General features: G+C 39.5%; 1 protein-coding gene across 9 annotated transcripts in view; it reads right to left on the bottom strand.

The window, feature by feature from the left end:
* ARMH3 (armadillo like helical domain containing 3) overlaps positions 1 to 26,923 on the bottom strand; it is a 181,713-nt gene that overhangs the window by 149,220 nt on the left and 5,570 nt on the right. For 2 of the 9 annotated variants that reach the window (XM_072805589.1, XM_072805584.1), the window contains exons 2-10: positions 24,069 to 24,139; positions 17,332 to 17,444; positions 13,653 to 13,709; positions 13,362 to 13,508; positions 10,350 to 10,478; positions 4,918 to 5,010; positions 4,079 to 4,153; positions 3,885 to 3,971; positions 415 to 510 (exon numbers count right to left, since the gene is read on the bottom strand). In XM_072805589.1, the coding sequence (XP_072661690.1) occupies positions 415 to 510; positions 3,885 to 3,971; positions 4,079 to 4,153; positions 4,918 to 5,010; positions 10,350 to 10,478; positions 13,362 to 13,508; positions 13,653 to 13,709; positions 17,332 to 17,433 (786 nt within the window). In that variant the 5' untranslated portion in view covers positions 17,434 to 17,444; positions 24,069 to 24,139. The remainder of the gene's footprint in view (positions 1 to 414; positions 511 to 3,884; positions 3,972 to 4,078; positions 4,154 to 4,917; positions 5,011 to 10,349; positions 10,479 to 13,361; positions 13,509 to 13,652; positions 13,710 to 17,331; positions 17,445 to 24,068; positions 24,140 to 26,923) is intronic. The other 7 variants (XM_072805586.1, XM_072805592.1, XM_072805585.1 and 4 more) reach the window with 6 other exon arrangements.

The following is a 26,923-nucleotide window of genomic DNA, read 5'->3' as shown; positions in this document are numbered from 1 at the left end:
AACACACACACACTCCAGTTCTGTTCTACCTCCATTTTCCTCTAGGCTGTATCAGCCCAGGCCTGTGTCTGCTACTTCTCCCATCTTTCCATTTATTTCTAAGAAGCGAACACTCCACAAAACTCACTTTGTCCTATCCTGCCAATAATCTGAGTCCACAGGGACAGCAGTCTTGGGGGGAACATAAAAGTTTCTTTGCCATAAGGCACAAATTTATAAGTTGCTAACTTACAGTCTCATCCCAAAGGTTCCTTAACCATTCCACAAACTATATGCAAGGACTGATTCACCCACCCATAGAACAAAGCCACCTTGGGGGTGGAAAGTGGCAGCTGCTTAACAGCCAGAGAGGCCATTTATGGATCCAATACCCAAATAACACTGCAGGGGAACTAAAAAAAAGGATGTAATTACCCAAACTACAATCTGGTCAGAACACTGGGATTTAATGATGATCCTATCACTTATAGCATTGGAAGATTTCTTGAGTTTTTCCAGACGCACTCTCAGCTGGGCAGCATATGGAAATGGACATATATTTAAACTCATTAAGCAGCTGGGCCATCTCCTACCAGTGGGATGAGAAGCAATGACCTACTCACCTTGAAAATATCCCATACATGTGATATGAGGAAAGACCTCATCTAGTTCAGGCACCAATTCTAACCCAAGGGAAGCAAGGAACAATATTGGTAGTTTTTACAGCAACCAAGAAAACTCATTACTGAGACTTAGAACACCCCCCACACACACAGACCTTATTTAATCAAGTTTCTGAGGGTAACTTTTGAATGTCAACTGGGAGTAGAAAAAGAGACAACTTTGCTTTCTTAACAGCCCAAGTGTTTATAAGGTTTTCTACAACACAATCCAAGGAGTAAAACCCACTCTGTTTGTCCCTTAATCTGACAGAGGAAGGCTCTCCACACTGCTTCTTATAACCAGCAGTTATATCCTGCTGATGTAACAGACAAGATCCAATGAAAGTGGATCCTTAGAAAAGAAAATCAACAGTAGACTGACCTGGAGATGTCATGATGAAGAGAACAACAGAAGGAGCAGGCCACTGTTTCTTGGCATAATTTTTTTAAGTCCTTATTACTCACCTTCCCAAAAGTCCACTGTTTTAGGTAATAATGAGGATTATCTGATTAATAAGAACAGTCTATGCTTTAGAATCTTTGAGGAAAAGGGGAAGGTGGCTAAAAGCAAGTTCTAGCCCCTCTACTTACTAATTGTGACAAGATAGACATATTTATTAACCTAAGTTCAACTTCCTCATGTGTAAAATGGGGATATTTTCTTTTCGGGGTTTCTTGAGACTTAAATGAAGTAAGACATATAAAATCCTTAGCACAGGAACGCCAGGGTAGCTCAGTTAAGTATCTGCCTTGAATTCGGGTCATGATCCTAGGGCCCTGGGATGGAGCCCCACATCAGGTTCCCTCTGCCTGCAGCTCCCCCTGCTTGTGTTCTATCAAATGAATAAAAATAAAATCCTTAGCATAGTATCTGACAGACAATAAGGGCTCAATGATTGGTAGCTATGTATTTTCTCCATTAACATTTTTATTACATTTGACGAAAGCTCTTTAGTCAAAAAAAAAAAAAAAGAAAAAAGAAAAAGAAAAAAAAAACAATCTTTTCTATCACTTCCACTCTTTAAGTTCAACACCTTACTTGCCTTCCCTGTGATTAGGGGGGCACTCAGCCTCTCTGGCACCTTCGTACCTCACTAGAAAGGTGACAACTTTCTCCATCCATCATGGGATAGATTGTGGTGGGAGCTAGAATGCTATTCTGCCCAGCATACACCCTCTCATACTAGTTTGCATAAAATTTCACCAGCTTTTGGTTTTGCTATGTTCATCTGGAATTCCTCACGTTCCTGTCAAAAACTTTCCTGCTCCATGGTCACTAGGCTTCCTTAATGGTTTCTGGTGAGTGACTTATATCAAAAGCTGCAAAGCCGAGATAAATTATGCCCGCCTGCTTGCCCTTGACTACTATATTAATTCTCCTGTGGCTTCTGACAGACTGGAGATGCATACCTTGCTCCAGAAATATGATTTTCTCTAGTTCCTTGGCCATATCCAATTTTTCAGGCTGACATTTCAGAGAGCCCTACTGGGCTGAGCCAGGGTTCAGTTCACATTTAGAGAAGCCAAGCCATTGCCTCTGAGTGGCCTGCAACCAGCAGAATGTTCTGAAAACACTCATTACTGATGATGACACTTTCCTATCACATATAACTCAACTTCCATTAACTGTCTTCAGCATTTTTCCTCAGCTGTTTTTGTTGCTGTTGTAATAAGGCCTCAGAGGCTATATTACACATGACAGAGATCAAAATGGCTAACATGTCAACCCCTTCAGTTCACCAGTAAAACAGGTGTTGGTGATAAATTACATATTTATTAATCACTCTAACACCATTTGTCAGTTCCTCTACTACAATGAAAACAATCAGCTCCTGGGAATTATAACACATTAACTTTGCTCTACATATTCCAATCCCTTTTTAAATATTTCTCACAGCCTCCCCTCTACTGTATTCTCCTTAAAGCCTAGAATAGACTCTAGGCTTTGTGTTACCCATCACTCTCAACCTCACTAGGAACCATCTCCAAAATCACAAAGTGGGGGTACCCAGCTGGCTCAGTCAGTGAAGCATGTAACTCTTGATCTTGAGGTTGTGAGTCTGAGCCCCATGTTGGGTGTAGAGATTACTTAAATATAAAAAATCTTTAAAAAAGAAAAAAAAAATAAAAACACTAAGTGAAGATCCAGAAGCTCAGAAGTGAAAAGCCTCCCTCCAGCCAGCCCATTTCTCATAGCACTACTACATGCTAAGTGAAGAAAGTCAGGTTGTCTCAATGCAGCTCCCGACTTCTAGGTTCAGTAAAGTATTCGTAGTGTCCAGCACTCAGTGCCAAATGTTCCCTATTCCTCCAAATAGGCCCCAATGAGGCCCCTGGTCTTCCCTAAGGGCATTCCTTTTCTGTACATTCTGCCTTTTGAGAAGAATCACATAGAGGCATGAAACCAAGTATAAGTCTCTGAGCTCTGCTCTTCAGCTCCAAAACCTATAAATCTTTCCCTGATTAATTTGGGAACAAAGAGAACTCTAGATTGACAGGGGTAAGGCTCTGTCTTCAATTTTCCATTTAAATCAGAAAGAGGGGATCCCTGGGTGGCTCAGCGGTTTAGCACCTGCCTTTGGCCCAAGGCTTGATCCTGGAGTCCCAGGATTAATTCCCACATCAGGCTCCCTGTATGGAGCCTGCTTCTCCCTCTGCCTGTGTCTCTGCCTCTCTCTGTATCTCATGAATAAACAAATAAAATCTTTAAAAAAAATAAAAAATAAATAAATCAGAAAGAGTTCCCAGACCAACAGTGGTACTTACACAAGTGGATCGCATCATGGAAATCCAATATACAAAATTCCAATCTTTCAAAACAGATGCATTAGGTCAGTGGTTCCCAATTCTGGCTAATCATCATACCCAACAGGGGAATTAAAAAGAAAAAAACAAAACCGGATTCCCAGTTCCCACTCAGTGTATCAAGAGTAAAGCCCAGAAGTATTTTTTTTTTCTTGAAAAGTTCCTAGGTGATTTTAATAAGCTAGGTTTGGGAACTACTATATTAAGGGATAGTTACCTACTTAATTAGAAGTTGCACCACAGGATTCCTCTAAATGACCATATCCTCTGCCCCATGCATTTAATATAGAAGTTTTAGAATCTGGTTAAAAGTAATCTATATACCATTTACTAAGAACACATCTTCTACATTAAACAAAATAACAAAGTGCCCTAGGAGTGGCGACATTTAGGAAAATTATAGAAAGATTAGAACTGTCCATTAATGGGCCCACTTACCTCATATTTCCTATAGTTCACCAACAAAGCCAAGAGGACAACAGCATCATACCCATGCTCCCTGCGACTTGGGGGATGAGACAGTATCTGTAACATGAACCAGAAGTACATGAGTGCCAATTCCTAATTCCTAGGAATGCAGACAGAGAAGATTTAAGGACATGGTTTATCCAAAAGAGAAAGAGGTGACTTACCTGTAAAATTGCTTCAAATATACTGTTGATCATTACATACTCTAGGATAGTGTTCTGGCTGATGTTATCTGTCACCTGAATGCAATAAAAGGGTTTTTAAAGTCTATAGTGAGGCACTCTGTTATCTCAAATATATCGCCACCCCTACCATCGAAGAGAATCAGAAATGTTAAAACATACTACTATTTAGTATACCTTTAATAAGCAACCCTGAAGCTACCAGAGCCTGAGTAGGCAGACACTAGACAAGTAAGAAGTTAGCAAACTAAAACTTCCCAAATCTTTGAATTTCTCTCACACCCTCACGTAAGCATTTACTTAACAGTTTCTTGGGTTTCATTTTCAAACCCAGAGAAAGTTTAAGATCCAGAAATCTCTGAGTGATGGCAGGGAAAGAGAACCACCTGAAGTAAATGAACAACACCCCCCAATCTTCTCCCACTAAACAGTATAGGTCAGCTTCCAGTTATATCAAAATCAGAACAAATAAAAATATTCAGAGTCACAAAAACTGTTTCCAAACAAGACCTAGTAAGAAGAGGAAATCTGTGATGATCCAGAAGACAAGAAATCTCCAAGAGTGGTACCTCTAAGTGATAAATAACAAGTATTCCGCAGGCTAAAAATGCCAGCAGTTGCTCCAAAGAGCAGCTTCCAGGAAGTGAAAGCCCATTCAACTCACTTCCTTCTATACATTCATATGCAATGGAGTGATATGATGCCCCAGCAGAGAATTTTTTTCTCTTTTCCTTTCTAACTTTAGGCTCAAGTATTCAAATAAGTTTGCCCCTGCTGTTGATAATACCCTTGATAGAGAAACATATAGATGGGTCACTTACAGTCACTAAGCAAAGGAGAAGTTTCAGACATAAACTCTTCAGACTTTCAGAACCTTCTGCACAAAGCAATGAATCCAAACTCTCCATCAAGTTCTGAGAAAGAGATCCATTAAGTATTAAAATATACCAAATATCTCTACTGTGTCTCTGTCCAACTCTGGGTTATATAACACAGGGGCACATGTATAATATACAATGAAGCAACTATATCGTCCCCGTAGGTCTAGGCCTTGCATGATTAGACACAGAAAAGGAAGACTTCAAAGTATAGCTATTTGGGGAAAAATGCTTTAGAACAACTGCACAGAACAATGAAGAATTCACTACTTTACCAAATAAGTATTTGCAGTCTCTCATCCTCATATAAACTTTTAGATTAGAATGAGGTAAATTGTTAAAAGGCCTGATAGGGATGCCTGGGTTGCTCAGGGGTTGAGCATCTGCCTTTGGCTCAGGGCATGATCCCAGAGTCCTAGGATCAAGTCCCACATCAGGCTTCCTGCATGAAGCCTGCTTCTCCCTCTGCCTATGTCTCTGCCTCTCTCTGTGTGTGTCTCTCATGAATAAGTAAAAATTTTAAAAATAATAATAAATTTTAAAAATAAAAGGCTAATGGTTGAATAATAAAGAAAATAAATAAACTAATTAAATAAAATTAAGTCAATTAAATTAAATTAAGTCAATTAAATTAAGAAAAATAAGTGGTTAAGTTAAAGATTAATAATGATTAAATAATTGTAGGTAAAGTATATCTACTTTGATGCAGGCACACTAAACAAACAACAAAGACACAATACCACTACCAGCTATCACAGGTCATATATGCTACCTACCAAGCTAGCTATTTCCACTCTGGCCAATTCCACTAGAAAATGTGATTGGAGTATATCACTTGTACTAACAATAAGATGTCAGACCCAAACTAATCAAAAGATGAAACCCTCACACACTATAGCAGAAGAACAAGAAAAGAAATATTTTACATTTAATGGAGGAGAATGAATGAAGAATAGGATTTAGCATGCTGGAAGCTCAATGAAGCTTCAAAATAAGCTATTTCAACAAACACATAGTGAGGGCCTACTCTGTGCTAAACATTGTGCTTTTAAAGAATTCAAGAAAAAAATGACCCTTGCTCTCAAGGCATTTTTAGTCTACTGGAAGAGAAAAATAAGCAAATAGTTTTAACTTAATGGTTACTATGACAGAAATATACATAGAGAAGAGGAATTATTTTTTTAAATATTTTATTTATTTATGAGAAAGGCAGAGACATAGGCAGAGGGAGAACCCAACCCACGAGGATCCTGATGCGGGACTCCATCCCTGGACCCCAGGATCACAACATGAGCCAAAGGCAGATGCTCAACCACTGAGCAACCCAGGCTCAGTCCTGAGTATTCCAGGACTCCTCAGGGTTGGGTTATATTTTGAAAAATCAGTAGGAATTAAAACTTGAGTAAGAAAAGAATTCTAGACAGGCAATAGCATGCTCAATGACACATGAGGAACTACATGGACCTGGGTGTGGAGTTGGAATACAAGTAGTTTATTATGGGCAGCCCGGGTGGCTCAGCGGTTTAGCACTGCCTTCAGCTCAGGGTGTGATCCTGGAGACCCAGAATCAAGTCCCACATTGGGCTTCCTGCATGGAGGCTGCTTTTCCCTCTGCCTGTGTCTCTGCCTCTCTCTCTCTTTGTCTCTCATGAATAAATACATAAAATCTTAAAAAAAAAAAAACAAGTAGCTTATTATTATGGAAGTACAGAGTGAGGCACAGTGGTAAGAGAGGAGACTGGAGAATAAACAGGGAGCTGATCATGAAAGCTGTACAAGGCTACCTAGGGAGCTGGTCTTTATCCTGTTAGTGAAGGGAAACTAATGAAGGGTTTTAAGCAAGAAAGATTTGAGTGTAAGATATATTACTGTGGTATCAGTGTGGATGACAGATTTAAAGATGGTAAGCCTGAAGGGAAGGAGACAAATGAGGACTAATCTACCTATTTTCTGAGCAAGTTGCCATGTCTTATTTGCCTCTATATCCCCAATGCCCGGCACAGCAGAGCCTAACCAACATTTGTCAAAAGAATGAATGAAGGCATCACTGCAATAGTTCAGGTAAGAGATAATGGGAACATTGGCAGTAGGAGGAAAAAAGGAAAAACAGGTATGAGAAATATGAACTGAGGCAAAATTAGCTGATCTTGGGGATTATCTGGATATGAAAGATAAGGGGGAAGAGTCCAGAATGACTTCCAAGTTTTTGGTCTGCGTGACTGAGACAACAGGTGAGCCCATTCTGATGGGGAATGAAAGAAAAAAAAAAAAAAAACAGATGAAGGGAAAACATTTTGTAGATGTCAAGCAAGAGGTACTTTAGGGATGTGTGAGTGGGTATCTTCAGCAACTGGTTAGAGTATACAACTCTGAGTCTCATGACAGGATGTTAAAGCTAAAAATAGAGACAGTAATCAGCAGCATATAGGCAATAGTGAGAACTATGAGAATGAGTGAGATCTGGGATTTTACCACTATATCTATATATATATATACACACATACACACATATATATGTATGTATATGTGTATATACGTGTGTATATGGGAGCTCTATAGGAGAGAATTAATAACTAACTCCTTGGGACGCCTGGGTGGCTCAGCAGTTGTGCATCTGCCTTTGGCTCAGGGCGTGATCTCATCCCAGGATCGAGTCCCACATCAGGCTCCCTACAAGGAGCCTGCTTCTCCCTCCTATGTCTCTGCGTCTCTCTGTGTGTCTCTCATGAAAAAATAAATAAAATCTAAAAAAAAAAAAAAACTAACTCCAGGTACTAAGTCTTCATGTATTTATAACTGTATATTCATAACTTAAAAAAAAAAACCCTTCACTACAAGGCTTCTTTGTCAAATAGATTATTTTAAATTTAGTGAGTGACAGAAGATGAATTCTTCAAAGTTCATATTATAAATAACCTTCATTCAAGATAACGTCAAACACTATAAATCAGATATCTAGTAAGGGACTTATATCCAAAATATATAAAGAATTCTTACAACTCAACAATAAAAAGACAAATAACTCAATCTAGAAATGGGAAAAGGATGTGAATAGACATTTCTCAAAAAATATATATATTAAAGATCGACAAAAACAACTGTTGACGAAGACGTGAGAAAATTAGAAAGAACCCTTATATGTTGCTGATGGCAATGTAAAATGGTATAGCAACTTTGGAAAACAGTTTGGAAGTTCCTTGAAATGTTAAACATAGAGTTACTATATGACCCAGCAATTTTCCTCCTAAGTACATCCCTAAGAGAACTGAAAACTTACATCCACACAAAAACTTGTTCATGAATGTTCACAGCAGCATTATTTATAATAGCCAGAATGCTGAAATATCCCACATATCTATCAACTGATGAATGAATAAAATGATGTGGTATAGGGGCACCTGGGTGGCTCAGTAAGTTGAGCATCTGCCTTTGGCTATGGTCATAATCCTGGAACCCCAGGATCAAGCCCCATGTTGGGCTCCCTGATCAGCAGGGAGACTGCTTCTCCCTCTCTCTCTGCCCCTCTTTGCTTGTGTTTTCTCTCTCTCTCTCTCTCTCCCTCCCTCTTTCGCTCATTCTCTCTCAATAAATAAATGAAATCTTTTAAAAATAAACAAATAAAATTATGCAGTGCATTCATACAATGAAATATTAATCAGTAAAAAAAGGAATGAAGTACTGATATATGCTATAACATGGATGAATTGAAAACATCATGCTAAGTGCAAGAAGCCAGACACAGAAGACCACATACAATTCCATTTATATGAGATGTCCAGTATAGGTAAACCAAGAGAAACATACATGAAGCAACTTAATGGTTGCCAGGTGCTGGAAAGAAGGGGGAATGGGGAATGACTGCTAATGGGTACATGTTTTTAGAGTGATAAAAATGTTCCAAAATTAACAGTAGTGATGGTTGTACAATTCCGTGAATATACTAAAAACCACTGAATCAGGGTGCCTGGCTAGCTCAGTCAGTGGAGCATGAGACTCTTGATCTCAGGGTTGTGAGTTTAAGCCCCACATTGGGTATAGAGATTACTTAAAATCTTGGGTCACCTGGTGGCTCAGCAGTTAAGCATCTCCTTCAGCTTAGGGAGTGATCCTGGAGTTCCAAGATCAAGTCCCATATTGGGCTCCCTGCATGGACCCTGCTTCTCCTCTCTCTGCCTGTGTCTCTGCCTCTTGTGAATAAATAAATAAAATCTTTAAAAAATAAAAATAGGGACCCCTGGGTGGCTCAGCAGTTTAGCGCCTGCCTTCAGCCCAGGGTGTGATCCCAGAGTCCCAGGATCGAGTCCTGAATCTGGCTCCCTGCATGGAGCCCGCTTCTCCCTCTGCCTGTGTCTCTGCCTCTCTTTCTCTCTGTGTCTCTCATGAATGAATAAAATCTTTAAAAAGAATTTTAATTGTAAATAAATAAAATCTTAAGAAAAAAAAAAACAAAAAGAAACCCACTGAATTATTACACTTTAAAAGGGTGAACTGCGGGACACCTGGGTGGCTCAGTGGTTGAGCATCCTGCCTTTGGCTCAGGGCATGATCCTGGAGTCTTGGAATCGAGTCCCACATCGGGCTCCCTGCATGGAGCCTGCTTCTCCTCTCTCTGCCTGTGTCTCTGCCTCTCTCTCTGTCTCTCTCATGAATAAATAAATATTTTTTTAAAAAAGGGGGTGAACTGCATATGTGAATTATCTCTCAATAAACCTGTTCTTTTTAAAAAGTGTCAAATAGTAGAAATAAAAATTCTGATAAAGTCATTGTGTTAAATAAGAAAAGTTAAGTTTAGGGGTGCCTGTCCAGCTCAGTCAGTTGAGTGTCTGCCTTCGGCTCAAGTCATGACCTCAGGATCCCAGGATTGAGCCCCATGTTGGGCTCCCTGCTCAGCAGGGAGTCTGCTTCTCCCTCTCCCTTTCCCCCCTGTTCATTCTCTCTGTGTCTCTCTCAAATGAATAAATAAAATCTTAAAACAAAACAAAACAAAAAAAATCTTAAAACAAAAACAAAAAACCTTAAGTTTAGAAAAGTTACCCTTGTATATTATATTATCCTTGTTATATTTTATTTGAGTTCATAAGTGTTTTTAAGAATATATGAGCACATGATCTAAGTCATAAAATAAACTGCTAAGTCTTTATCCTGGTCTTTATCCTGCAAGGGAAGGATACTTCAATTCAAATCTGATTTTCAACTTTTCCTTTATTCAGACAAACCAAATCTGTAAAACAAAAATATTCAAATTCAAGAACAAATTCAACCATTCATATTTACCTGAGCACAAATCTTCTAGTACATTAACTGTCTGCAGATGGTATCCATGAACAGCTGTCAGAAGCAGCCATTCACAGGCACATCTGCAACTTATGCCTCACCTTCATGCACAACTCTGCCTTGTCAAAGCCCATCAGCATGTTGATAATGTCAAAACCAGAGGTAGACTTATTCTTTTGATGGACTCCTCGAATGAGTGCACATAAGGTCTGCAGAGATGAGAAAGAATTCTTTTGTAAAAAAAAAGAGGAAATCTCAAAACATGAAGGGTACTTGATCTGTCGCCTCACCCTGCAACCTAAGAACCTCCTCCTTACACAGCTGACATTCAATTGCTCTATCACTCTCAGCTCTAAAACAGTCTGAGTCCTACTATGTGCAAAATCCAGAAATTAAAAGAGGAACAGCGGGCAGCCCGGTGGCCCAGCAGTTTAGCGCTGCCTTCAGCCCCAGGGTGTGATCCTGGGGACCCGGGATCGAGTCCCACGTCAGGCTCCCCCTACAAAGCCTGCTTCTCCCTCTGCCTCTCTCTCTCTGTCAAGAATAAATAAATAAAATCTTAAAAAAATAAAAAAGGAAAAAAATTAAAAATTAAAAATAAATAAAAGAGGAACAGCAATCGAAACTGTTGTCATTCTCTTTCTTTTGCTGATCCCCTTTTTTTTTTTTTTTTTTTTTGCTGTTTTTTGGCCATCATCCTCTTTTTAAAAATTGCACTGCAAAGACTGGAAGGTGAATTCAAAAATAAAAATAGTTTTTAAATTTGAGTCATGGAATTGGTGGAGCTTTCCTTTATTTAAAATTAACTCTAGTATTTACATTATAACTTATAATTTTTAGTATTTTTTAATATTACAAAAGTTATTTCAGTCATATGGTAACAATCAGTTGCTTCAAAACTTAAATTCTTTACAATCCCCATCTACTACTGACTAGCTGTGTAAACCTGGACAAATTAGTTAACTTCTCAGTGCCTCAGTTTTTTCATCCATCAAATGGAAATGACAATAATAGCATCCATCTCACAGGGATGTTGTGAGAACTATGTGAATTAACACTGTAAAGCACTTGGAATAGTCCCTAGAACTTTGTTAATGCTCCAAGAGTAGTGCCTAAAACTTTGTAAAAGCTCTACAAGTCTCAGCCATTATAATAATGTACTATATTTTTATGGGTCACCGAGTGGCTTAATGTCTATTTATTTTCACTGAACTAAAAGCAGTTTACTGTCCATGCCCCCTCCCCAGTGAGCCATTGCAATTACAGGAAATACAATTCCCAACTTTCATTTCAGTTTTCAGTGAGCCCCTACAACTGTGATGCCCAAAATGCAGAGTTTATTGTGTCAAAGTTTAACACAATTACAGGATAAACATGGTCCTTCTTTCTGGGACATCAGTTCAAGAGGCAACTTCTACCATCTACAGATGAGGAAACCGGGGCTCATGAAGTGAGTTACCCAACTATTTAAATTAAAAACTTAAACCCAATCTATCAAAAGTTCTGATAAAATCTTTTATGTTGTCATAGATTCTTCATAGTGTAAGCTCGTCAATCACTGCCTTAGCTATTCAGCCTGATCTCAGCTACAATGGAACTACTGGATTACAAACTATAGAAATTTTGCCCATCATTCATTCAATAAAAATTTACTTCTAAGGGGCAGCCCGCATGGCTCAGTGGTTTAGCGCCACCTTCGGCCTAGGGCGTGATCCTGGAGACCCAGGATTGAGTCCCACATCGGGCTCCCTGCATGGAGCCTGATTCTCCCTCTGCCTGTGTCTCTCTCTCTCTCTCTCTCTCTATCTCTCTCTCATGCATAAATAAATAAAATCTTTTTAAAAAAATTATTTCTAATAAAGTGCTGAGTATTTACCAGGCACTGTCCTATATACTAGAAACAAAGTACTAATGAAACTACCAAATACCAAAGTCTTTGCTCTCAAGAAGCTTAAAATGTATCCCTATCAACCCAGGACTTGGCACATAACAGTCATTCAAGAAATAATTATTTAGTGATCATGCCACTAAGAACAATGATTCTTAATGTTTTCTAAGTTACAGACCCTTTTGAAAATCTGACGAACGCTCTCTTTCCAGAAAAAATGTACACATGCACATAAAATATTACATATAACTTTGGGAAGTCAAGGACCCTCTGAAACCTTATATTAAGAACTTCTGATCTAGGAATACCTGGGTGGCTCAGCAGTTGAGCATCTGCCTTTGGCTCAGGGCATGATCCTGGAGACCCGGGATTCAGTCCCACATCGGGCTTCCTGCATGGAGCCTGCTTCTCCCTCTACCTATGTCTCTGCCTCTCTCTGTGTATCTTTTGAATAAATAAATAAAATATTAAAAAAAAAAAAAGAACTTATGATCTATGGACGCCTGGGTGGCTCAACAGTTCAGCATCTGCCTTCGGCTCAGGGCATGATCCCAGAGTCCTGGGATTAAGTCCCATATTGGGCTCCTTGCATGGAACTACTTATCCTGTCTCTGCCTCTCTCTCTGCCTCTCTCTGTATCTCTCATGAATAAGTAAATAAACTCTTAAAAAGAAATTCTGATCTAGTGAGAAATACTATATTAAGAATTTCTTCTGATTTTTGCTGTAGACTAACTATCCCTGCCTCATAGCTTCCCTTCTATCTCTTCCTTTCCTCAAGTAATCACAAAAATTCTGTCAATCTGCCTTGGCATTAGATCAAATTATACAAGTAGACAAGATTACTAGTATAAAGGTCAATTTGTGGGGCACTTGGGTGGTTCAGTCAGTTAAGTGTCTGCCTTTGGCTCAGGTCATGATCCCAGGGTCCTGGGATCGAGCCCTGCACTGGGCTCCCTGCTCAGTGGGCAGTCTACTTCACTCTCTACCCCTACCCCTGCTTGTGCTCTTTCTTTCTCAAATAAATAAATAAAATCTCTTAAAAAAGAAAGTCAATTTGTTTAACCAAGAAGATGCCTAAACAAACATGGCATAAATGTTTATTATTTAAAGGAAAAAAAAAAAACTCTTCACACCTAAGTGCAATTCTAGGTTCCTCAGGTCCCAACATATGTGTTACAATCCCTTTCCAAAAACAAGACTTCCCCAGTTTCCCAAGCTTGTACCTGTAATGCATTGACAACTCGAATTGGATGTTCCTCTCCCAGAGCCTGGATACAGTGTTGAAATAAGCAATTAATGTTATCCTTGATCTTCATTAACTCCTCACCATCAAGAGATTCCAGCTTGCCTTCTAGATACTCCAAGTTCACCTACCAAGGAAACAGTGAAGATGCTATTTTTAGTAACAGTTTTAGTGAATTGTATTTAACATGAGCACCTTTAGTATGGCGCCTAGAACATATAAGAAGGCAATTTCAGTTACCAGGAAAATCCAGAGATAGCATCAGGTTTACCTTCATAAGGAAGAGTTCCTCCCAAAATCGAGGACTGCACTTACTGGGATCCTCTGTCTGAAACCAGAAAATAAGAAGGTTCAATATCCCCAGTTAACACTGAGCATTAAGAATACATCTAAAAGGGCAGCCAGGATGGCTCAGCGGTTTAGCGCCACCTTCAGCCCAGGGCGTGATCCTGGGGATTGAGTCCCACATCGGGCTCCCTGCATGGAGCCTGCTTCTCCCTCTGCCTCTGTCTCTGCCTCACTCTCTGTGTGTGTCTTTCATGAATAAATAAATCTTTAAAAAAAAAAAATCTTTAAAAAAAAAAAGATAAGAATACATCTAAAAAAAAAAAAGAATACATCTGAAAGAGGGCAACTGGGCAGCTCAGCTGGTTGAGCATCCAAATCCAACTCTTGGTTTCGGCCCAGGTCAATCTCAGGGTCGTGGGATTGAGCCCTGCCTTAGGTTCTGCACTGGGTCGGGAGTCTGCTTGGGATTCTCTCTTTGCCCCTCCGCCAGCTCACGTGTGTGTGTGTGTGTGTGTGTGTATACTCTCACTCTCTTGATATCTCTCTCTCTCTCTCAAATAAATAAATAATCTTAAAAAAAAGAAAGAATACATCTGAAAGGGTCACTTACATATAATCAACTTTACCTTTCAAAATTAGCTTTGAAAATCCTTAGTCATTCTACACTATTATAACAGGGAACAATAATTTTAGAAGTTTTTTCCCCAAAATGGGACCCCTGGGTAGCTCAGCGGTTAGGCGCCTGCCTTCAGCCCAGGGCGTGATCCTGGAGTCCCGGGATCGAGTCCCACATCAGGCTCCCTGCATGGAGCCTGCTTCTCTCTCTGCCTGTGTCTCTGCCTCTCTCTCTCTCTCTCTCTGTGTGTGTGTGTCTTTCATGAATAAATAAATAAAATCTTAAAAAAAAAAAGTTTTTTCCCCAAAATGAAAGACACTGTACATAGATACATATTCCCTGTGCCAAAAGTTAAATAATGGCTCAAAGAATCTCCCTCAAATCTTCTCTACTAGCAAGAAGTGAACCTAACTATCTGAATAAGACAGTCACATTATATGTCCTCATCACATCTGTACAGTCTTCAAAGCCCTTTCACATATATGAAATACAATGGCCCAGAAAGCCAGATATGGTAAATGTTATTTGCATCCTCCTTTTAGGAAAGAGAATCCACAAAGTTATTACATACACTGGTACAGGAGCCAAAACCTAGACCACATAAGTAATACTGCCATAGTTTTACAACATCCTGTGTTGACTGCTGCTGCTTGCCCTCCTGTATGCATTTAGCTCTCTGTATGGAGATTTTTTTTTTTTTTAAGATTTTATTTATTTACTTGAGAGAGAGAGAGTGAGGGAGAAAGCAGAAGCAGGAGGGAGAAGGAGAAGCAGGCTCTCTGCTGAGCTGGGGGCTCTATGTGGGACTTGATCCCAGGACCCTGAGATCATGACTGGAGCCAAAGGCAGACACTTAACCTACTGAATCACCCAGGTGCCCCTGTACAGAGCTTTCCTTTCCTTAATTCAAATTGATCCAAAAATGTTAACAAAATTACAGTGCTAAAATCCAAATTTTCTTAGCAATAATTTTCAAACAGAAATTCTAAAGAGCAAAATAAGAAAAAGAGAACTCCTACTTTAGAGGAAAGCTAATGGCATAAAACCAGTAAGTCAATCACCCACTATTCACCCTTAAGTTGACCTTTTAAAATTACTACCAAGAACTAATATCTTTATTAGTTAAGAACTCCTGATCCAATAAGAATAGTATACTAGGAATCTCTTCTGGATTTTTAACTGAGAATAACACAGAGATGCAACATTTCTGGCCTTTTCATAAGGTGCTCCTTTAGTGATTTTTTTCTATCCCTTTCTCCTAGGAGGGGTCACAATCACACTTTTTTTTTTTTTTTTTAATTTCTTTGAGAGAGAGAGAGAGCGAGCACAGGAGGAAGGGGAGGGGGAGAGGGAAAATCTTAAGTAGACTCCAGGCTAAGCACAGAGCCTGATGTGGGGCTCAATCTCACGATCCCAAGATCACAATCTAAACCAAAACCAAGAGTCAGATGCTTAATTGACTGTGCCACCCAGGTACCCCTTGACTCTCATAATTCTATAATGTCATTTTTTTATCTATATATGAAATTCAGACTACTCGGGCAGCCCGGGTGGCTCAGAGGCTTAACACCGCCTTCAGCCCACGGCATGATCCTGGGGACCCGGGATCAAGCCCCACGTCGGGCTCCTTGCATGGGGCCTGCTTCTCCCTCTGCCTGTGTCTCTGCCTCTCTTTCTGTGTCTCTCATGAATAAATAAATAAAAATCTTTTAAAATTTTTAAGAAAAAAAAGAAATTCAGACTACTCATGGAGTTGGCACTTCCCATCCTCACTCAATCAATAGCACTATGTATATCAAACTTACCTAATATAGAAAGAGCCCTAATAGTTCCAAGTTCTCACTCATTTTCTCTGTATAATCATCTGTATTGACCTGTGCAATTCTGTATTAAATTTTTGCATTTCAAACTCTATCTCTAAGGCTTGCCAAGAGGTAAAGGTTTTATTTGATTGCATTATTTATTCTGGGCCGTGTGGCAAAGTTGAACAAGTAAGGGCCCTGGAGTCAAACACTAGGGTTCAAACCATGACTCCATCACCTTCCAACTATGATCCCCAGTTTCCTCATCTGTAAACTGCTCTTTTACATGGCACATGTGAAAACATGGCACTCTTGCATCATTCTTGTCAGAGTTAATGTACTTAGTGACGCACTTAGACACCAGGCGCATAGTAGAAATTCAAAACATGGTAATAACTCTTTTTTTTTTTTTTTAAATTCATGACAGACACAGAGGGAGAGGGAGAGGCAGAGACACAGGCAGAGGGAGAAGCAGGCTCCACGCAGGGAGCCCGACATGGGACTCAATCCCGGGTCTCCAGGATCACACCCTGGGCTGAAGGTGGCGCTAAACTGCTGGGCCACCGGGGCTGCCCGGTAATAACTCTTTTTATAAGTATTATTCTGTTTTATGTGTACTATTTATGATCAGAATTTCAGAAGGCAAGTACCCCTTCAGGGTATATAATTACTCTAACCTCCCCTAATAGGGCAGACTTCACAACAAAGGCTTGGACCATGGTCAATCAGCAGTTATGAAGACCCAAAGAAATCCCCCATCCAATCACTAGGAATTCACCAGTTATGTTATATAGTTGGAGAATGTGATAGATTAAGCAATTGTTCTGTCCACTAACAACTTGAGTTGTTAATAGTTCATCTTTTAAAAAATTTTAAATCATAGAATTCTAGGGCCAAAAGGAACTTCAAGGGACATCTAGGATAAAAGAGTCCTTACATTGGATCATACGGAAGACAAGTCTTTCTTAAAGATATTGAGGAAAAAAAAGCTTCTCAAGCTTTCCTCCCTCCTTTCAATTGTTTTACTGCAACAATCTATAAGAACAACATAACAACAATCTATATGAATTAACACATGGTCATAATTTCTAACACAAGAGCGCTCATTCTCACTCTCACCCTTACTCTCTCTTTCTCCCTCTGAAGAACTGAAAGATAGCAGGCAGGGGTGAGCTTATTTCTCATTTTAGAATAAGAAACTACGGAGTCAAGCTGTGTGTAACTGTCAGAGCTCCAGGCCTTACCATAAAGATCTCATCATACATCAGCACCACTTTTTCCTTCAGTGGTTTTTTGGAGGCTGAAGATTTCCGGAGCAAACCCCCTCGTTTTTCCACCTGTGCCATGGTTAGAGAATCTGTGAAAAGAAAGCCACAGTCAATGCTATAAATGCTCTCCAAGATACTGGATAGTCTGTTGAAGAGCTCTCAATGGGAAATATTTTAGGAAGAAGAAAAAATGATAAACAATCATGTAATAGATCTTGTGCATCTGTCCAACACCCAATCCCCTGAGCAGGTAACTTCAAGGCTTAAATCATTACTTGGCCTACAGCAAAACACATTTTACATCTTTAAAACATGCCAGTGGACAAGGCTTACAACAGATCCAAAACCAAGAAGGAAAGTGTAACTAGCTCCATCTATAATAGATTTGGCCATATATTTGAGGTTGATGGAAGGAATGCTGCAAAGTACACACTGCCCACAGACTGATGGTGAAGTTAAATTTCAAGTATTGATTGAGCTTAGGACCATTAAGGCAGGAAGTGTGCTGCAGACTGATGTGCTCCATTGATTTCCCCAAAGTAAGTAGGTCCTCATCACTGCAAAGTACTTGGCCTTCACTGCCTCATAAATCACACTGCAGTTGACTGTCTTCAGAAATTCCTCTGGAAAGAGACTCAGGGCAGAAAATAGAAGTTATGAGGACAAAAATTAAATCTGATTTCAAAATAACTGAATATAACAATATACTTCTTTCAAATCTATATATATTTTAACACTATTGCAGATCAAATCTCAGTGTATTTTTCAATTCTATATAAAAGCAATTCCAGGGGCACCTGAGTGGCTCAGCAGTTGAACGTCGTCCGTCTTTGGCTCAGGGCGTGATCCTGGAGTCCCAGGATTGAGTCCCACATCAGGCTCCCTGCATGGAGCCTGCTTCTCCCTCTGCCTGTGTCTCTCCCTCTGTGTGTGTGTGTTTCTTATGAATAAATAAAATAAAATCTTTTTTAAAATAATAAAATAAAAATATAAGCAATTCTATGAATCATGCCCAAATTTCCCATCTTGTTTCAAGGAATTTCAATTTTTTACAAGTGAGAACTTGAAATCCCAGAGGTCTCCACTGTGGATTTACACATTTTCCCTCACTTCCCAGATTCTTTCTACTGTTGACAAAATTCCTGTCTCTCTCTTAAATTATAGGCTCTAGTTGTGAAACTTAATTTCACCCAATGGCAAGTATGGGCTGTAACAGAAAGCCTGATTTTACTTCCAGGCAAATCTAAAGTATCAGAATAAAATTAATTTTGTTCAGGCAGCCCTGGTGGCACAGGGGTTTAGCGCCGCCTGCAGCCCAGGGTGTGATCCTGGGGACCCCGGATCAAGTCCCACATCAGGCTCCTTGCATGGAGCCTGCTTCTCCCTCTGCCTGTGTCTCTGCCTCTCTCTCTCTCTCTTTCTGTGTGTGTGTCTCTCATGAATAAAATATAAAATCATGAAAAAATAAAAAATAAAATGTTTTCAAAATTTTTGAAATAAAATTTTTTCAAAATTTTTGAAATAAAACTTTTTCAAAATTTTTGAAAAAAAATTTTGTTCAATGACTTGAAAAATATGTGCTATTTTTCAGATAAAAATCAAAAATTAAAAAAAAAAAAAAAAACAAAATCAAAAATTTGAGGAAGAGATGCATCTGGTGGCATAAAAGATTATATCTTGGGACACCTGGGTGGCTCAGTTGCTTAAGCATCTGCCTTCAGCTCCAGTTATGATTCCAGGGTCCTGGGATCGAGCCCCACATAGAGCCCCCTGCTCGGCAGGAACTTGCTTCTCCCTCTCCTCCCACTCCTGCTCTCTTCCGCTATCTCTCTCTCTCTTTCTCTCTCTGAAATCTTAAAAAAATCTTATGTATATATATATATATATATATATACATGTATATGTATATACATATATATATGTATATGTATATATATATGTATATATATATACACATATATACACATATACATATATATATGTGTGTGTGTGTGTGTGTGTATCTCAGACATTGTCTTTCTCTAATATATATAGCCAAAAAGGAGATTTACCCTTTGAGCACAAAAACCACAAAGCACAGAAAATTTCTCCAACTAGATATGAAGCATCTTTTAGCACAGGGACTACATTTTTTTTTTCATCTTATCTTTTTTCTGTAAGCACTTGCTCAGGGTATATTATGCTCAGTGTATGCTCATCACTGACTGATTCCGAAATATGGGGGGAAAGTCCTACATATGACCTAAAATTTTATTAAGACCTATCTCTAGGGCAGCCCGGTGGCTCAGCGGTTTAGCGCTGCCTTTGGCCCAGGGCCTGATCCTGGAGACCCGGGATGGGGTCCCACGTCGGGCTCCCTGCATGGAGCCTGCTTCTCCCTCTCTCTGCCTCTCTCTCTGTGTCTCTCATGAATAAATAAATAAAATCTTAAAAAAAAAAAAAGACCTATCTCTATCAAGGCCTCACTAAGCTCTCAAAATCCATTATGGTCCAGAGAAAACTGAAGGAAAAAATACCAACCAAAAAAAGAGAGAGAGAAAAAGAAGATGCTTTTGGGCAATTTATACCATATTGATCATGACTTTGCCTTAAAGCATGAAATACAGCCTCCGTTCAAAACATTCCTGTGTCTTTTAAATAGGTTGTCAAGAGGAAGATGTCCTTATGGGGGGGGGGGGAATAAATTGGAAATCAACAGGATCCCATTAAAATAAGTCAAAAGCAATGCAATTCTAAGCTTAGTGGATATAGATTTTTCATGTGTTCAGCTTCAACCAGTTTATTAGTGAGGATAGCAGGAACCACGAGTTCCTGGATGTGAAAAGCACCTGTTTACAAACAGGCCCCTCTGAGGATTTATAATTGGGTTACAGCTAATCAATGTCCACCCCAAATCTAATAAACTCGCTTTCCCTATTTCAGAATCAATACTTTCTAATAAGCAAAAGGGAATAGGAGAGGAGGGAAAAACAATTCCAATCCAAAGTACCAAGTTCCCTAAGAAGTTAAATTATTTTCATCACTCTCCCTCCATTTGGAGCAGGGGGAAATTCAGCCCAGAGCATCATCTCATTACTCTCTGTCATCATCAGAGGCAATTGGAATTTACCACTCAAGCTTGTCTGAAATGTGACTGGAAACTAACAACATAGAGTCTCCTCTTCCTGCCAGCACTTCTACCCATGGAACACAGGAAAGACATTCTGAGGATGGTGGACTGAGAGACATGTAGAACCCCTATGAAAGTCTTTTGCGGGATTTCGGAAATTAAGCCTCTGCTCTTAAATTTGAAAGTAAAATATCTGACTGGTAGAGCACATCAGTAATGGGAGTGTAATTTGTATCCTCCCAGTGTTTTTCTCCTCTTTCACAACTGTTCTCTTTGTAGAAAACCAGTAGCACCTGAGGAGCAGCAAGGCATAATGGAACAACCAACCAGCAGAACTGAGACTAGAATACAGGTGTCCTGACCACCTACATGACACTAAGTCACTGTGCTTCCTAGTTTCCTTACACGTAAAACAAGGGGACTGGACTAGACATTTCACTGAATGATTCTCTCAGCATCACTAAAATACCATAGACACATAAGAAACACCTAAATGTTGTAAAGCCCTGTTTAGGCACTACGGGGTTACAAAGAGGAAACTACAGACCTGATCCTCTAGGAGCTCACAGTCTATGGGCAGAGATAGACACATGATAACCCCAAAGCACAAGGCAAATCATGAGAGAGAAAATAAACGTACAAAGAAAATGCTATGGTACCATGAAGAAGGGAAAGAAGCATTCTATGACTACACTATGACCTCTGTTGATCTGGGATTTTCAATCCTCCCACCGAAAAAGCAAACTACAGCAAAGCCACAGTAATCCCACAGAAATGTCATTTTAGGCTTTAACACAGTTTCTCAGAAATAAGATACAATAGGCAAAGTATAAAAGAGAATCAGGCAACATATCAATCCTAATTTCACCTACCATCAAACTTAGAAATGGTTTCAAATTCCCCCAACCCAATGGTAAATCAATGAAGTCTTTTATTCCTAAACTCAGAGTCTGCTGGTCCCATGACCCACAGCACAACCTTTCTCTGAAAAAGACTCAAGTCATACAACTTTTTAAGAATTATATCTTTAGGCAATCCAGCCACAAACATCTTAAATACACATCACTTCACATCCCTTCAGGATAAAATGACCAAATATCAAGGTTTTTTGTTTTGTTTTGTTTTTTGTTTTTTGTTTTTGAGATTTTTATTTACTTACTGGAGAGAGAATCAGAGACAGAAACAAAGAGAACAAGAGAGAGTATGCACTCACGCAAGAGAAGGGAGGATGGGAGGCAGAAGCAGGCTGCCTGATGGAGAGCCTGATGTGGGGTTTAATCCCAGGACCCAGGGTAGACTATGACCCTGAGCCAAAGGCAGATGCTTAACTGACTGAGCCACCCAGGAGTCCCAAGATTTTTTTTTTTTTTTTTTAGGTTCGAGAGTGTTTTAATGGGGAGCGCTCCCAGGAGAGGTTCCGTGACTCGGAGAGGTGGCCCGAGTCAGGGAAGTCACACCGGGCGCCCCAAGATTTTAAAACCTAAAGCTAAACTCCTCCAATGTCTAACGTGCAAGAAATGCTAGTGATACTTAGCTATTCATTTATTGTTTTCTTGAACACAATACATGCCAACTCTAGCATCAGAAAAATTAACAGAAATTCATTCTAATTTCCAGAGAGTTACCATAGTTCATCTATCAGAAGTCTTGGTATTGTATCTATATGAGATGATAGATGTTAACAAAACCTATTGAGGTAACCAATTCACAATATATATAAATAAAATCATCATGCTGTACACCTTATACACTGATGTATGTCAATTATTTTTCAATAAAACTGGAAAAAAATCTAAAAACAAAATATCTTGGGTTTTGGTCCCAATTCTCATATACACATACTACATATAACCTTTAGTTTCCTTTCCTTCCTTGGGCTTCAATGTGCCAATCTGTAAAAAGAAGCAGTGGCAAGGATATGCAGAAAAGGGAACCTCTGTGCACTGTTGGGAATGGAAATTGGTACAGCCACTACAGAAAACAATATAGAGGTTCCTCAAAATATTAAAAATAAAACTATGATATGATCTAGCAGTCCCACTTCTATGTATATATCCAAAGGAAATGAAATCACTGTCTTGAAGAGTTATCTGCATCCTCATGTCCACTGCAGCATTATTCTCAATAGCCAAGATTTGGAAACAACCTAAGAGTCCGTCAATGGATGAATAAAATGTGGTGTACATGTACAATGGAATATTATTCAGCCACACACAAAAAAAAAAATTCTGCCATTTGCAACAACATGAATATGCCTCTGTGAAGTGATAGATGAATGTGTTAACTAACCTCATCATAGTAATCATTTCATGTGTATCAAATCATCACACTGTATACCTTAAAATTATATACCAATGTTATATATCAATTATAATCTCCATAATATATCAATTATATCTCAATAAACCAGGGAATACAAAAGCCATGGAATAGCTCTCTGCAGGCTTCTAAATTTAATGGCCTATAGCTCTAGGTTCATGCTGGTAATGGACTGTAAGCAAGTATCACCCTCTCTCCACTGTCGAGGGAGACTCCAAAATACCTAAAGGTAGATGCTGAGGTAAACATCCTAAAACATTTTACCCAGTACATAAAAGAAAAAGGAGAAGAAAAGAAAAAAGAAAAGTAGAAAGACAGAAAGAAAATGAATAAAAACAAATATGCCCATCATCTAGAAAGAAAAAATATGCACAGATCAGGCATTCATCCACTCCACAGACATTCACTGAGCCCCCTTTAGGTACTAAGCACTAGGGATACACCAGTGAACAAGACAGACAAGATTTCTGCTTTCACTGAGTTTTCACTCTAGAAGGGGGAAAGACAACAAACAAGTTGAGACAGTGATAAGTATCTCAAAGACAAACTATCTAGAAGGCCTACATTAGACCAGAGATTAAAGTAGGCCTCTATGACAAATGATACATGGGCAAATCAGAGTACAGAAAGGAAAGAGCCATGTGAAAGTCTCAGGAAAAGTTTCAGATAGAATGGCAAATGCAAAGGCTCCAAGATTTGAACATACTTGGCATGTTGAAGAAACAGAAATGCCAGGTGCCTCGTTTATAGTATAAACATTCCCTTTTTTTTTTTTTAATTTTTTTTTTTTTTTTTTATTCATGATAGTCACACACAGAGATCGAGAGAGAGAGAGGCAGAGACACAGGCAGAGGGAGAAGCAGGCTCCATGCACCGGGAGCCCGACGTGGGATTCGATCCTAGGTCTCCAGGATCACGCCCTGGGCCAAAGGCAGGCGCCAAACCGCTGCGCCACCCAGGGATCCCAACATTCCCCTTTTGAAATGTCCTTGTAAGGTTTTTTTGAAGTGAGCATTTTGTGTTTGTGTTTTTTTCATACATAGAGTATTCAAATGTCCATTGGCAGAATGGGAAGATTATAATATATTCATATAATAGAGTACTACCCAGAACTTGTTTTTATAGTCAGAAATTTAAAAGAACAAATTATTGAAACAATATTGATAAATTCCATGATGTTGAATAAAAACCTCTAAAAGAAAAAAGTAAAAACAGATGATTCTAATCATATGAAGTTCAAAGACAGCAAAATTAATCTATGGTGACAGGTTGGAATAATGGTTACCTTGGTGGGGAGGTGAGTGAGAAGGAGCACAAGGAAGCCTTCTAAGGTGCTGGAAACGTGTTCTACCTTGACTGGAGTGGAGATCACACAAATGTTTACATGTGTAAAAAAATTAATCAAGTTGTACACTTTACATTATGTAATGTATCCCCCAATTAAAAAAAAAACAGTTTTTTTTTCTAATACATAAATGAAAATTAACAGTACTGAGGCAAAACACTAGAACAGAGGCTAGCAGGAACCCTAACTTGCACACTCAGGACATCAATCAAAAATAATCAAAAATAACAACTAGGGGTACCTGAGTAGCTCAGTCAGTTAAGCGTCTGACCCTCCCTTTAGGCTCAGGTCATGATCTCGGGGTTGTGGGATAGAGCCCCTGTGGGCTCAGGCTCAGCACTGAGCCTGGAGTCTGCTTCTCCCTCTCCCACTCCCTCTTCTTCTGCACCCCCCCCCAACTTGCGCATGCATGCACCCTCCCTTTCTCTCTCTCAAATAAATAAAATCTTAAAAAAAAAAAAAAGTTAAACTTGCTTAGCACTTACTGTGCACCAGGCACTGTTCTAAGCACTTCATATACATTAATTGGTTTTATCCTCACAGACCTATGATCCAGGAACCTTACAATAAGAAAACTAAAGTATAAAGTGGTTTTAAAAAAAATTGCCAGTATAAGAGTAGGGACTCAAACCCAGCCAGCCACATGTTAGAGTCCCTGATCTTTTCTTGAAGAAGTTTATTTTTTATTTTATTTTTTAGAGAGAGAGAGAGCAAGTGAGCAGGAAGGGGCAGAGGGAGGAGAGAAGGAATCCCAAGCAGGCTCCACACTCAGCACCGATATAGAGCTCCATCTCACAACCCTGAGATCATGACCTGAACTGAAATCAAGAGTAAAACGCTTAATGAACTGAGCCACCCTGGTGCCCCTAAAATCCCTGTTCTTAACCACTATGCTAAACTATCTCTCAAAAGGCAGAGGAGTCCACAGAAGTGGTGTGACCTACACATAAACAAAGCTGAGGCTCTGCAGACAAACTGCGACAAGGTTCCAGGTGAGTGAGGAAGAAGAGTATATACTCACTGACCTTAATGAACAAACTTTGGAGTGTCCAGATATCTTGAGTTTCAACACTTTCATTTGCCAGTGGGTAGAGGTACCACTGTAAATAGTAAAAGATACATGGGGAATCCCTGGGTGGCTCAGCGGTTTAGCACCTTTCAGCCCAGGGCATGATCCTGGAGACCTGGATCGAGTCCCACGTCAGTCTCCCTGCATAGAGCCTGCTTCTCCCTCTGCCTGTATCTCTTCCTCTCTTTCTCTCTGTGTCTCTCATGAATAAATAAAATCTTAAAAAAAAAAAGATACATATGCATGTCTGATACATGCATATGGATATAAATATTGATAACAGTAAAGTGAAAAAGAGATATATAAATGAATGAAATGGTAGAAAACTTGAAAGAAAACACTGGAGAGGAATCGGTCTAGTAAGGTTGATAGATGTATCCAATATGGTAATCATAAAAAAAAAAAAACAGATGAAACACTGATATCCACTACGAGATTTGTTTTTGTTTTTTTAAGATTTTATTTATTCATGAGGGACACAGAAAGAGAGCAGAGACATAGGCAGAGGGAGAAGCAAGCTCCTTGCAGGGAGCCCAATGTGGGACTCGATCCCTGAACTGGGATCACGACCTGAGCCAAAGGCAGACGCACAAATGCTAAGCCACCCAGGCATCCCTCCACTACAAGATTTGATTGATAATATTTTAATTGAGCTTAGTCAGTGCTCTGAGGATAAAATCCACCAAAATTTAATAATGAATGGAAAGATACACGAAGCTAAGCTAGAAAGATGAAATGGAGAGCAAGTCAAGTATAAATCCATACAGCCCTGAGTTTAGGACAGATTATGCTTTCCCATCACAGAACTGCAATCAATTGTTCCAAAATCTCCTGAGGCACCTCCTGAAAATACAGGTCCCTAAGCTCCCTTCCCCCATTATTGAAACAGACTTTTCAAGATAAGGACTAGGGATTTAGATTTGTTTTTAATTTTTTTGAGGAAAGTTGACATTAGGGGTCTAGATTTTTAATAATCACCCCAGGTCAGTTGTTCTCCACTGTGGCAATTTTGCCATCCAGGGAACATCAACCAGAGACATTTTGGGCCATCACAATTGAGAAAGGAGATACTACTGGCATCTACTAGGTAGAGGCCAAGGATGCTGCTCAACATCTTACAATGCATGGGACAGTTCTACAACAAAGAATGATCTGGCCCAATATATCAAAAGTACTGAGACTGAAAAACTCTGCCCCAAGTCATTCTGATGCTCACTGAAGTTTGAGAACTCATCAAAGCCTTAAACTCATCAAACGTTTTCTGAAACGAGCATCTGGACATCACACAATTTTTAGAGGATGAGTAAAACTTCTGTCACCTCTAGAAAGGACCTTGGGGGGATCCCTGGGTGGTTCAGCGGTTTGGCGCCTGCCTTTGGCCCAGGGTACGATCCTGGAGTCCCAGGATCGAGTCCCGTGTCGGGCTCCCGGCATGGAGCCTGCTTCTCCCTCCTCCTGTGTCTCTGCCTCTCTCTCTCTCTCTCTCTCTCTATGTCTATCATAAATAAATGAATAAATAAATCTGAAAGAAAGAAAGAAAGAAAGAAAGAAAGAAAGAAAGAAAGAAAGAAAGAAAGAAAGAAAGAAAGAAAGAAAGAAGGAAGGAAGGAAGGAAGGAAGGAAGGAAGGACGGACGGACGAACGGACCTTGGGACAACCCTCACCACTCCCGGCTCATTCTCCCTATATTAATTCACCAATGGCATCCCTTTCTTTAGGATCCTAG

Source organism: Canis lupus, chromosome 29, assembly GCF_048164855.1.
Source record: "Canis lupus baileyi chromosome 29, mCanLup2.hap1, whole genome shotgun sequence".
Taxonomy (NCBI): domain Eukaryota; kingdom Metazoa; phylum Chordata; class Mammalia; order Carnivora; family Canidae; genus Canis; species Canis lupus.
The sequence above is the reverse complement of the archived record's forward strand: the minus strand, read 5'-3'. Positions and strand labels throughout refer to the sequence as shown.